The sequence below is a fragment of the Piliocolobus tephrosceles genome, chromosome 1 (genome assembly GCF_002776525.5).
Source record: "Piliocolobus tephrosceles isolate RC106 chromosome 1, ASM277652v3, whole genome shotgun sequence".
Taxonomy (NCBI): domain Eukaryota; kingdom Metazoa; phylum Chordata; class Mammalia; order Primates; family Cercopithecidae; genus Piliocolobus; species Piliocolobus tephrosceles.
Window position 1 is genome coordinate 118464109 of NC_045434.1, and position 12506 is coordinate 118476614.

General features: G+C 32.9%; 1 protein-coding gene across 1 annotated transcript in view; it reads left to right on the forward strand.

The window, feature by feature from the left end:
* COL11A1 (collagen type XI alpha 1 chain) overlaps positions 1–12506 on the forward strand; it is a 223445-nt gene that overhangs the window by 132792 nt on the left and 78147 nt on the right. Inside the window, exons 37-41 of the mRNA XM_023190917.2 lie at positions 1382–1435; positions 5759–5812; positions 8524–8631; positions 9019–9108; positions 9368–9421. Coding sequence (XP_023046685.1) covers positions 1382–1435; positions 5759–5812; positions 8524–8631; positions 9019–9108; positions 9368–9421 — 360 coding nt within the window. The remainder of the gene's footprint in view (positions 1–1381; positions 1436–5758; positions 5813–8523; positions 8632–9018; positions 9109–9367; positions 9422–12506) is intronic.

Sequence of the window (12506 nt, forward strand, 5' to 3'; positions counted from 1 at the left end):
AAAAGTCTCACTCAGTTGGAAGAAAGCTATTTGAGAAAATGATATTTTGGAACACAGCCTGTTTTTCATACTCATTCTATAAAAACATATATTAAAAAGAGATGTTCAAAACCAATTTTACTTAAATAATTAACATACAGTGAGAGGTGTACCTGTTGTCATTAAAAATATCATTATTAAAAGAATCATTTCATTCATCTAGAAGGGTGAGAATATTTCTGTCTCTGCCCATTGACCATGTTTTGAAATTTGAACTTGATATGTAATGGTTACTGAGTAGAATGAATAATCCATAAGGCAGTCTAAAGAAGCAATCTCTTTCTACTAAGAATTTAAAATATAGGACCCTCACAGAGTTGTTCACTTAAAGTTTGTAGTTATTCGTTTTATTTATTTCTTAAACCATGACAAAGACAGCATCCTTCATAGAAAGTGATAGCAGCAGTTTTGCTCTGTGGTACTTCACAAACATTATTCTTTCAAGAGGACATTTAAGAAAATCTACTGGGAAAAATTTGTCCTGACAACTTCTAGAATTGAGTGTAACGTATTGTTTCCTTTACTTTGAAAAAAATTGAGAAGTAAAATGACATTGTTTGTATGAGTTTGTATTTATTTTGCATTCTTGTTTTTTTTTTGTTTTGTTTTGTTTTGAGACAGAGTCTCAACTCTGGAGTGCAGTGGCACCATCTAGGCTCACTGCAACTTCTGCCTCCCAGGTTCAAGCGATTCCCCCGCCTCAGCTTCCCAAGTAGCTGGGACTACAGGCACGTGCCACCAAGCCCGGCTAATTTTTTGTATTTTAGTAGAGACGAGGTTTCAGCATGTTGATCAGGATGGTCTTGATCCTCTGACCTCTTGTTCCTCCCTCTCAACCTCCCAAAGTGCAGGGATTACAGGTGTCAGCCACCCGGCCCGTCCTTCTTTTGCATTCTTGTCAGTTAGAAGCTCGGATTACCACTAGAGGGCACTACTTCTCTCTGTTATCCAAGTTTTGATGCACCGAGAATTAGGACTAAATCACCAAAAAGGGGGAAATATTCATTTGTGAAGTATTAAAGAAGTAATATTTTTCACAAAAACGAAAATATAAACCTTTGCAAATATTCTTTTACAGATGATTGATGCAAATGAAATATATTTAAATGTAGAATATTCAGAAAAGGGTTCTACTATTTTATTTTGGTTGCAGTTATGGCTACAGAATTACATTGAAGAGATATATGTGCATATTACCATATATAAAATCAACAGAAGAGCAAAGTAAAATATCTAATGAAAATATAAAAAGAAAAGTCAATTTTATAACATATCACATTTAGACTATAAAATAATTAAATAAATATTTATGACATGTGGTGTTTAATATTTGTAATTTCAGGGACCACCTGGGAAGGATGGGCTGCCAGGACACCCTGGGCAACGTGGGGAGACTGTAAGTGATCTTGTTACTCTTATTAAAAATTTCCGTCTACCTCATCAGTTCATAGAAAGCTACTTTATTATGAACATTTGAATTACTAGGTTGAGAAAAATGGAAAAATTAATTCCATTTGTTGAAATATATGCATAAATTTGTAAATAGACACAAGAAATGTATTTCAGGAAATAGGACGTTAGTTGATATGATTGTTCTTATTGTCAATAGCAGCATTTTAAGGATGAGCTGATGGAGAAGACACCATTATTTTTTGGACATCGCCTCAAGATTATCCCTCTGACTCTTTTCACTGAAGCCTGTTTACAGATACATTCCACTCAAATCCATCATCTCTCCACTCTCCAAAGGCAACAGATTACGAATAGCCGTGCACAGAATACAACATTTTTTAAATCTAGAACTAAGGGATTAAATATTTCCTGATATTGGACCCATTAGCTATAATTGGTTGGGAACTATGTCAAAAGCATCCTTTCATGTGAAATAGGAAAAAATAAATCAAAAATGGTGACTAAATTTTACTGAAAAACTATAAATAATATAAAAGTAAACAAATTGACTGAACAACTTACCATGTGTATAACAATTTGGGCGGAGAGGAAACTGGCAGCTCGGTGATGGTTTGAGTATCCTGGTGAGCTTATTTATTTTGTTCCTGTTAAAAACCAGGCATCTGGCTATCCCAGTGGATTGTCATGCTAGTCAAAAATCATCATGGGTTAGCAGGTCTCCATGGAATCAATTCTTGCTTCTCACCAATAATTACTTTTATCCAGATTTCTCAAGTAAACCACAAATACAGACTACTTTTGCCTATGCGGTTGAAAATCACATTAGGGTATTTGGCCAGCTTGAATACATATTGGAGTTCCATAGCAGTGTCCTATAATAAATCTGAAATCTGAAAAGATTATGATTTTTCTGCTATGGAGGAAACAATCTGTCAGCAGCCACCCAATTCTTGCCTTGCTTACCATGTGGCAATTCTTAGTTTCACTATTTCTTAGCTTTAGCCAGATGGGAAACTTTGGAGTCTTGGACATCTAAAGCAAAGTTGAAATATGATTTAGTGAGACCAAAGAATAAACTGTTTGGGTATCTTCTTGGGAAGGATATCTATATGAGGAGCAGAAATAAACTTTCTAAAGGAGAGTCAACACTGAATTTGCAAATGCATTCTCATTCAAATCTTTCAGCCAAATCATTTTTAATGAAGCCATTGTGTAACTTTCTAGGAATAACTATAAAATATTCCAAAATGTCTTCTGGGGAAAAGATATCTAGAGAATTACTGTTATAAAATCCTTTATGTCTATGATTTTGTCTGGGGCTTCCACTTCTAATGAAAATACTTATATCACATATAACATTGAGATTTAAACATAGAAGAAAAATAGCATAATGTTTCTAGAATGAATGTTTCTGTTTTGTAGTTTTTCACAGATTAAAGCCAGGATTACTTCTGAAAAATTATATTTCCGATTTCACATCCACTTTAAGGGAATAGTGAATCATCCTATAGCCCCAACTTTTCTCACTTTGTTCTCTGCTGACCCAGATTCAAAGGATTACCTTGTACAAGAGTGGGATCACAATCTAGAGTGGGCATTCTTTATCATATATTTACTACTTTATTTCCATGGATAAATTTTTAAATGATATTTGAGATTTGTCTCCAGGCAGAAATCCATTAATTAAATGTTTATTCTGACATCTTACATTCATTTGGGTAGTTTCAGAATAATAGAAACTATTCACAATTTTTCCCGGTGGCCTTAAACAGCTTCAGAAATGGTTTCTATTATATTGAAATGGCCCAAATCTGTCTCAGAAGCATAATGCCAAATCCTATATTGGTCCTAAAATTGGCTTAGTCTTTTAAAGATTATCAATATAGGAGTCACATTTCTGATGGATCTTAACAGCATATTTTTCAAACTACCCATGAATATGTCAAAATAATTTCCATTTTCAGCAACTTTGAAAAACATAATTTGACTAGCTATTCTAAAATTAAGTGGCAAGTGTAGTCTTATTACATGGCAATATTGAACAGGCACACCTTATTGTGAACTGTAAAAGTTTTCCTGTATAGTTTGTTTGTAAGATCCCCAAGATCAAATGTATTAGATACTTGCAAACAGTCTGAATGTTTTGAATGAGCAGATATATGGGCAACGCTGTCTTCCAGCTTTCCCAAATCCATCACTCACACACATGGTCTAGCAGTCAAAACTTCCCTTAGGATGTATGAGCGCAAATCTATGTTGTAATTTTGTCCAGATTTTCTGCAATTGAGTATTGATTTGTAATCAAATACATTTAATTAATCATTATTGCAGTATTTTGTTTGTGTGTGATTCTTGCTCTCACAGTTACTAAGGCAAAAAGCTTTCTAAGACTTTTTTTAAAGTTCGGAATTGCCTTTATATCTTCCTGTCCAATTTAGTGATTAAAAATTGGAAGAAGAATAACCCAGACAGAGGAAACAGATCATACAAATATAGGGTGTGTGACTATTCAGAAAAAGGTAGGAAGATCAGCATGGCTAGAATTTAGGATACATTATCAAAGCAAAGGAAGTAACTGAATTCACACACGGGGCCCCTATTGGCTAGAACTTTGTCATCTGTATGTTTGGTGGGTGATGATTCTGGCTAACGTAAACAAGTGAGTAAACCTTATTTGAAAAACTCAGCAATGGTGAAGGAAAGAGGTGATTCTAGTCTGAATAAGACAAGTCTACTAGGATAAGTGAGCTAAAGCTGTATTTGAGGGAGTTTTCAGGTGATGCATTCAGATGAAATAATGAATTAAGTACGGGCACTGAAGAAAAGCCTGGGATATGAAAACACTCCATTATAAAGGTGGGGAACACAGAAGAATATCAAAAGAGAAGATACATTCAGCAAGTTCCATGTCAGGAATGTTGAAGAGAGAGCATGAAATCCAATTGAAAATTTCTAGTAGGCACTTACCGTGAGAGTTTTAGGGCTCGTACTGATTAGAGGTTTATAAATAGCTGGGAGTGGAGGAGTTCATCAGCACAGAGATGGCAATTGTGGTCATGGAGGTTGTTGAGGTAATCCAGGGACACACATACATGTATGTGAACATGTATATATGTGTTTATGTATCTGTGTATGTGTGTATGTAAATCTGATAACAGATTTCCAAACCAACTAATTACTGAAAAATTACAATTAAGTGACTAATATAATTATAAAATGCTAAATAAATTTTATGACTTTCCCCTCAGAATTGATTGGTTTTGACATTGATAATGATAGCTCAAATAGAACTCTGAAAGTCCGAATTAATAGATTTTAAAAATAGAAGAAATCTATTTTCTTTCCCTGTAGCATCAATTGTAATAATTAGACTCTTATCTTTACCTACTTATACAATTTTATTATTGCAAATCATTCATTCATAGTTATCAGGAACATTGTGATACAAACGTGTGATCGCTAGTTCCTACCCATTTTTTCCTAATCTTATTACTTTCAGTCTGACTAGATGTTATAGGGAATAAAATATTCAGTTATTTGAAAACTTCTTCTCCCAATATTTTCTATCTACTTCTCCAGCTGTCAAAAGTAACTTAACTCTCATGAGTAAGAAATTTACCTATCTTAATACAATTATGTGAAATGAATAACCCACAGCCTAGAGAAATATAAATACCAGAATATATGCCCAGAAGTTTTATTTAGTGAGTATATTCTGCTCAAATCAACCAGATATTTTAATGACTGCATTATTTGCAAAATGCATTTACAACTATATCTCTTGAATTTCTTACAAGAAAGAGTGTTGATAAATACTAAAATAATTACTGTGCAAAGCATTATTTTAGTAGGTCTATTTTTATATCTTGTTTTATGAGATTTTACAAATATAATAGAGAGAAATGTATTAATATCACTGTGAATTTATTTCTGTACAAATAATCAGTAAACTGTTTCAAAGAATGTCTAAATCATCATTTATTTCATCCATAAACATTCCTGGGTTAAAATTCTGTATGTTGTTTGACCTGGTGGAACAGGGCTAAGAACACATTTTTTGCTCTAGATTAATTTATTAAAGGTAATTGTTGTCCTAGCATGTGAAATGTTGAAATGGCAAATTTTGAATTTTAATGAAAACTGAAATAAGTTTGACATATTAAACTTATATTTAAGCATTTGAAAATAAATATTTTTAGTCAATGGGTGACTTTCTTTTAATGTGACTTATTCAGCTATCTCATAGAATTTTGACTTATGCTTTGTGTTGTGTGTAGCTTTTACAGATAGTACTTTGCCTTCTTAGGGATTTCAAGGCAAGACCGGCCCTCCTGGGCCAGGGGGAGTGGTTGGACCACAGGTATGTTCCTTTGCTTTATTTCTTGAGCAAGATTTATTTATTTTTATTTATATTTTAACCTTCCTAAGTTGTGTAAAATCTTCTAAATTTATTATGATTCAAAATGATGTATTTTTTATTTCAGATTGTATTTAAATATGTGCAGCTTTCGTACATCAAATGAAACCAACAAACTATTACTTAACTAAAGCAACTTTTCAATTGCCTGTAAGAATAAAAGAGAAGAATAAAATAAATGAAAATAAATCAGAAAGTTCACACTGAATTTAACACTAAAGCCTGACTATGACACCATCTACTAATAAAAATACAAAGTTCCTTATAAATAGGTGGGCCATCATCTTTTTCTAGAATTTTAAATTATAAAATGACTTCATGTTTTTTAGTATAAATTAGATTTAGAAATATACATCCTAAAATTTTGATATTTATAACATATTAGGTGTTTCTTAAGATTTTTACCTTCATAATAATGAATTATATCAGAAATAAATATTAATTATCTTTGAGGATATACAAAATAATGGAAGAGACAAGTATTTCTTTCACGATAGGTGGCAGAAGAAGTCTCAAAAATTGGTGCAGTATCCTGAGTTATAGTATAAAATAACTATAAAGAGTAATTCATGGTAATAGAAAATAATGTTTTTCTTCCCTAGCAAAGCATATTGAATGGGCAGAACACATTTAATTTACTGGGCTGGAATTTTCCCCCCACTAATAACAAATTATAACAAAGGAGCAAAAGCAGGTGAATACATGTTTTAGTTATTTAATTGGTTTAGTCTTTTCTCTGTCTCTAAATAGTTCTCAACACTGTAACTCACACACATACACGCCCACACGTGCACACACACACATACATGCACATCCACACACACACATCTAGAGAAACAAAAAAACTGCATTTTGTTTTTAGGAATATGTGTAACAGAAGCAAAAATGAAGACTTATTGGATTTGTTTATTTTATTTCAGAGGTTAACCCTGAGCCAAGGGAAATGTTATGTTATTTTATAGAGTGTGTAAACATGAATACTTATTTGTGTTAAAGGCTTCTTTTTAGAAGCTTATCAGTTTTAGCTAAAACATTATATATACTTTCTCAGTAATTAGAAAGCTTCCTCCAAAAAACTTTTATTTTTTTCTGTTTAAAACAACTTTATAGCTATTTTCTGTGAGAAAATTTAACCAGAAAACATATTCCTATTATACTTAATATCCATAAACAGAAATAGAATTAGATTCTTAACTAAAATATAAACATCATGGAACATAAATGAATATTTTAGGACCTCACATCTTTCAAAAATACAGTTCTATTCACTGTGGTCATCTAAAACTTCTGAGACTTGTGTTTCTTTTTTTGTTCCCCTGCTTACATTAAGGCATAAAAATACTGGGTGTTTTACTGAAGATGCACCTTCACCAAATTACATTTTTTATTGGTCCTTTTTAAGAGAAAAAATAGCCAACAGCCTATTTTAAATGTAGCCATACTTTCATGTGAAGACAAAAGATTTGGTTTAATGGGAATAATATAGATTGCAATACTGAATATCCACTGTTTTCTTTAAACAGTTATGTGAATCTCTGATCATTTTTGTCTGAGTGGTGACAGCTGTTCAATTATGGTTAATTCTGTATTCCTTACTGTTCAAATTCTGGTGTTCAGATAGTTAAGAAAACATCATGCTTTGGATAAATGTTTGCACGTTAATGTTAAATTGAGAAGTTATAGCAATCATATAATTACAGGGGTTTAAACCTAGAAATGTATACCCAAATTGGGACAGGTATATTCCTTATCCAAGATAAACAGTTAAGAATATGTTGAATTTTTAGGAAAATATATATATATATATATACTTCTTAAGCAAGTACAGGAACACGTTCTACTGTTTAACATTAGCATCTAAAAATTTGCCCTTTATTTAACTTGAATTCTTCATTTTGCTTTGTATTAAGATGGAGAGTAACTGATCACCATCCTCTGTTTATACATGAATGCTTGTTATACTCAAGCACCACAAGACAGCATCACTCAAGGGACACATAAATGACCTGATATTTTTCACTTTGGCATTTGCTGCAATTTAAGGCAGCTGAGCATTTGTTACAGCCTTTGGCCAGGAGGAACTGCCGACCCGTACTCACTGCCTTCAGGATCCCCTGCCACGTTCCCTAGACTTTGTCCAATGAATATAGATTAATAGTAGAGAAGTTTTAAGCTTTTGGAAATTCCAAGGAGAACCACTGACTTTTTGGGTTCTCAAGGCCCTGAGTTTATTTTTAAACAGTGATTCATTGAGTGGCTACCAATGTGGTTTCTATGCCTCTTTACGACTAAGCTGATTTGACACCTCATATGAAAAGAAGGAATGGGATACAACTGTATTTAAAAATCATAGTTTTAATAATACTTGGACTTGCCCCACTCTGCAGAAATTATTGTATTAAGCAAAGAAAACATCTTTTTGGACTTTATGTGCTTTCCTTTTACACTCAGATTCTAACCAAGATTATATAAAATGTTTTTAGACTCTTACAGGATATGCTACTTTCAGTGCTTTGTAAGTGTTTTGTAAGATATCATGAGAATAAGTGAGGATGACAAACTTTTGTAAATGAGAATAATACTGTTTTTGAGTTTGTGTTATCTTTGCCAAAAATAAAAGAACAATCTAAAGTGGTTTTGCTTATCTAATTTAGGGACCAACCGGCGAGACTGGTCCAATAGGGGAACGTGGGCATCCTGGCCCTCCTGGCCCTCCTGGTGAGCAAGGTCTTCCTGGTGCTGCAGGAAAAGAAGGTGCAAAGGTACAACATGCTTCAGAAATTTTTTTTGGCTGAAAACTTTAATTTATATTTCACTATACTCACCACTTGTCTACAGATTCCATTTAAATGAGTATCAGAAGATGTGTCAGGAAAATATTTAGTGTGCGTTTATTATACTCCAAGATACTGCCCAACGTTTACATAAGACTGTTAGCTCCATTGACCATAAAATCTTTTATATGCATATACCCTTAAATGTAGGTAGTGGGTGCTTCATGTTAATGCATATGGCAATCCACCCAATATTCTCATCATTAAATAAGATTCAAATTTTACTTACAGTAGTTTAGAAGTAATCACAATTTTGTTTGTAGAAATATGTGTAGAAATCAGTCTGTCTTGATGAATGTTTATTATATTCTTTAGGGTGATCCAGGTCCTCAAGGTATCTCAGGGAAAGATGGACCAGCAGGATTGCGTGGTTTCCCAGGGGAAAGAGGTCTTCCTGGAGCTCAGGTATAATCAATATCTATATACATAAAGCAAGTGATTCAAATTGTTTATTAGAAGCATTTTTTCCCAGAACTTAAAAAGCGATGAGTAATTAAGGGAATATATGTAAACATATGCATTTGATTATTGTTATATATGTGTGTATATATGTACTTATGTCTAAAAACATTATCTGATATCCTTATTTTATTAATCAGATATCTTCTCCTATTGGTATTCAATCCATAGAGATTCATTTGCTTTATTTTTTCACTTTTCCCAGGGTGCACCTGGACTGAAAGGAGGGGAAGGTCCCCAGGGCCCACCAGGTCCAGTTGTAAGTATGATGACAATAAATAGCCAGACAATCATGGTTGAGGATTACAGCTCTTCTTTCATTACTCTCATGCTGTGATTCCACAGTGTGTGGGAGAGAAAATAAACACATGTCAATCAAATCCGTCAATGCCTAGTTCCCACTAATTGTATACACTAATGAATGCAGAAAAAGAAGGGTTTAGATGATTGGAAATATTTGCTTCTGCTGTTGTCAGGAGGTAAAAGGAGATATCTTGCTTCTTACGGTTCCCAAGGAAATAAATCCTCATTATGAGTAATAGAAGCTTGTAGTCACGGAAGGCCTGGAGAGGCTGTAGTTTGAAATTTTTACTTCATTTACATCTATTATTTTAAAATTACTTACAAAATAAGATTTGATTTCTTATAAATTATATTCTATAATTCATTTATTATAGAACATATTTAATTTGTTTATAAGTACTTGATGAGACTTGAATTTTTCAAATATACAAAAGACATAAGCATAAAAACATAAAACTCATAAGCATAATCTTATATATTAGCCATATTTCTTAATTTAATCAAAACATTATGAAATAATTGGCAAATGAGTAAATATCAGATTTTTCCCTCATCTTTTTTCTTGAGATACATATCAATGCCTCAGAAAACAATTGAATGTTTGCTTCATTTTTTAATAAATTCACCTTTATTCTTATCTGTACACTGAAATTTCACTATAACAGCCAAACTGCCGTATTTAGTGTTTTCTTCTCATTTTCTTATTTCACCAACTTAAAAATGCTGAAAGTTGCCTTAAAGGCCCTCTCAACTTCCTCTCACACAATATTTATTAGTTCTGCTTCCAAAATATTTTACTAATTTTTCCCCTTTTCTTCATTCCTACCACCACTGTCTTTGTTCAGACTCTTTCCTCTTCCTTTCCCTTTGACTAATAACATCTTATCTTTGGATTCATTTTCTTATCCTCTTCAGTCTGTTTCACCTATAGAATACTAATTTAGCATACATCCTTAACTATGGCATTCCTCTATCATACCCATCCTATAGCTCCACATGCCTTTGGAAACCAAGCTCCTTATCCTAGCCAGCAAGTCATCTTCAACGTTCAACCCCAATTTCTATAGTCTTTTTTTTTTCTTCATGCCCCCCACTTCAATTCTACCCAACTTAATGCATTGAATGTTGTCTTGCTTCTCAAAACCATCACCTTTTCTATTTTGAAAAGAGTATACTGTATACTTTTCCCCTTCCTCCAGGAAACTCCAGTTATTCTTTCTCTACTTGAGGAAGATCCTACTCATCCATAAAGATAACTCTTAAATGTTAAATCTCTGTAAAGTTATCTTTGGATAATTTACCTCCATTTCATGTATTAGTAAAAATCTCCCCCCCCCCCACACACACACCCACTGCCCTTTATTATATCTCCATGTTTAGAGATTACATTGGAATATAGTTGGCCGTCTCTCGCATTAGGCTGTGAGTTACCTGTATTATTTTGGTTACTCACAATACGGTGCCTGAAGCACAGTAATCATCTCACACCTACTCATTTGAATTATTATGAATCCTAATATTGGAATAAAGTTTATATAGAATTACATAATACTGGGAATACAAGTATATCATTTTTCAGATTGATTCACATGATACTTACTTTACTTCCCTCACATCATATCGCAACCATTGAGATAATTATGGAAATGTGGTAAAGATATTTTTTAAGAAAATATATCTTGAAAACTATTAGATTTCCACTGGAGTTCATAAAATTATGAACATTTTCTAATATACTCAAAAGTTAGTGGCAGTAGCATTAGCAGGAACAACAACTTAATAAGACAAAAGTTCGTATTTGGGTATAGAATCTTCTAAATTTCAGTAAAATGAGATCCATTTAACCAGACCTTCAGATTCTAAAGATATATTGTAGGAATAAATGATACTTTAAGAGCAATGCACACTGAACTAATTATCTGAGCTGTGACTACAAGGATTAAATTGTTTTAAGTTGTTTTTCAGGGACCAAGCACTGAAGCTGTCTCAGGGGTTGGGAACAGTTGAAACCAGTGTATTTGTAGGCTGCATACTATGTCCAGGGGATAGAATTTTCAATATATTAATTGAAAAATGTATAGTTACATGTAGAATAACATTAAATATGATATAAAAATCAAATGTACTTTTATTTATTTGGCTTCAATTGTGTATTTGACAATTATTACTTATTTTGTTATATGCAACTGAACATCACAGTAGATATTCCTTGAGATAAAATAGGATAAACCAATTTTAAAAAGAAATACACCAAAGACTAAATAGCACTGTAAGTTAGTTGGTGATTACATGGCTAAAGATATGCAAACAATAAATGTTAATTCTATGAGTGAGGTAGAAAGATAATAAAAATAAGGGGAAGGGCCAGGTGGAAAAGATGACCCTTGAACTTGGCTTCACAGAGTGCAGAACATTACAAAAATCATTGAAAAGCAAGAAAATATTAGGAAAGGGATATGATGTTTAATTAGTATCTGTTTTTGCCCAAGTGGGACAAAATATGGGAGATGGTCTAACATTTGTTGAATTCTTGCTAGCATCCAAGCACTCTGCTATTTTACATAATAAAAAAACTAAATCACTAATGCAACATGTAATATAATTACTGAAGCTCTAAAATTGCAAGATGTAGTCATTTGAATATTTGAAATGTACAGAGCAAGTGGAGTAAACAAATTGAAGCTTTAAGAAAACAAATCTGTCATTAGTGTTTAATATATAACAGAGATAGGAGAGAATAGATCACAAAAGTCCATTGACCAGTGTAAACATTGGAGCGAACTGATGGCTAGGGCAGTGTGGAATCCAAGGACAGTGCTGATGTAGCAAACACGGAGAGCGGCAAGATAGTAAGATTTATGACTAATATTTGATATGGGCAGTGAGGACAAATGAAAACTGAACAATGACCTCAAGCTTATGTCCTTGAGAGAATGACAGTTTGGTGATGTCTTCCATGCTTAGAGCAGTTTTACCTCATCAAGAACAACAACAAACAAAAACCAGAAATATTCACACACACAAAAAAACTTAAAACCTCT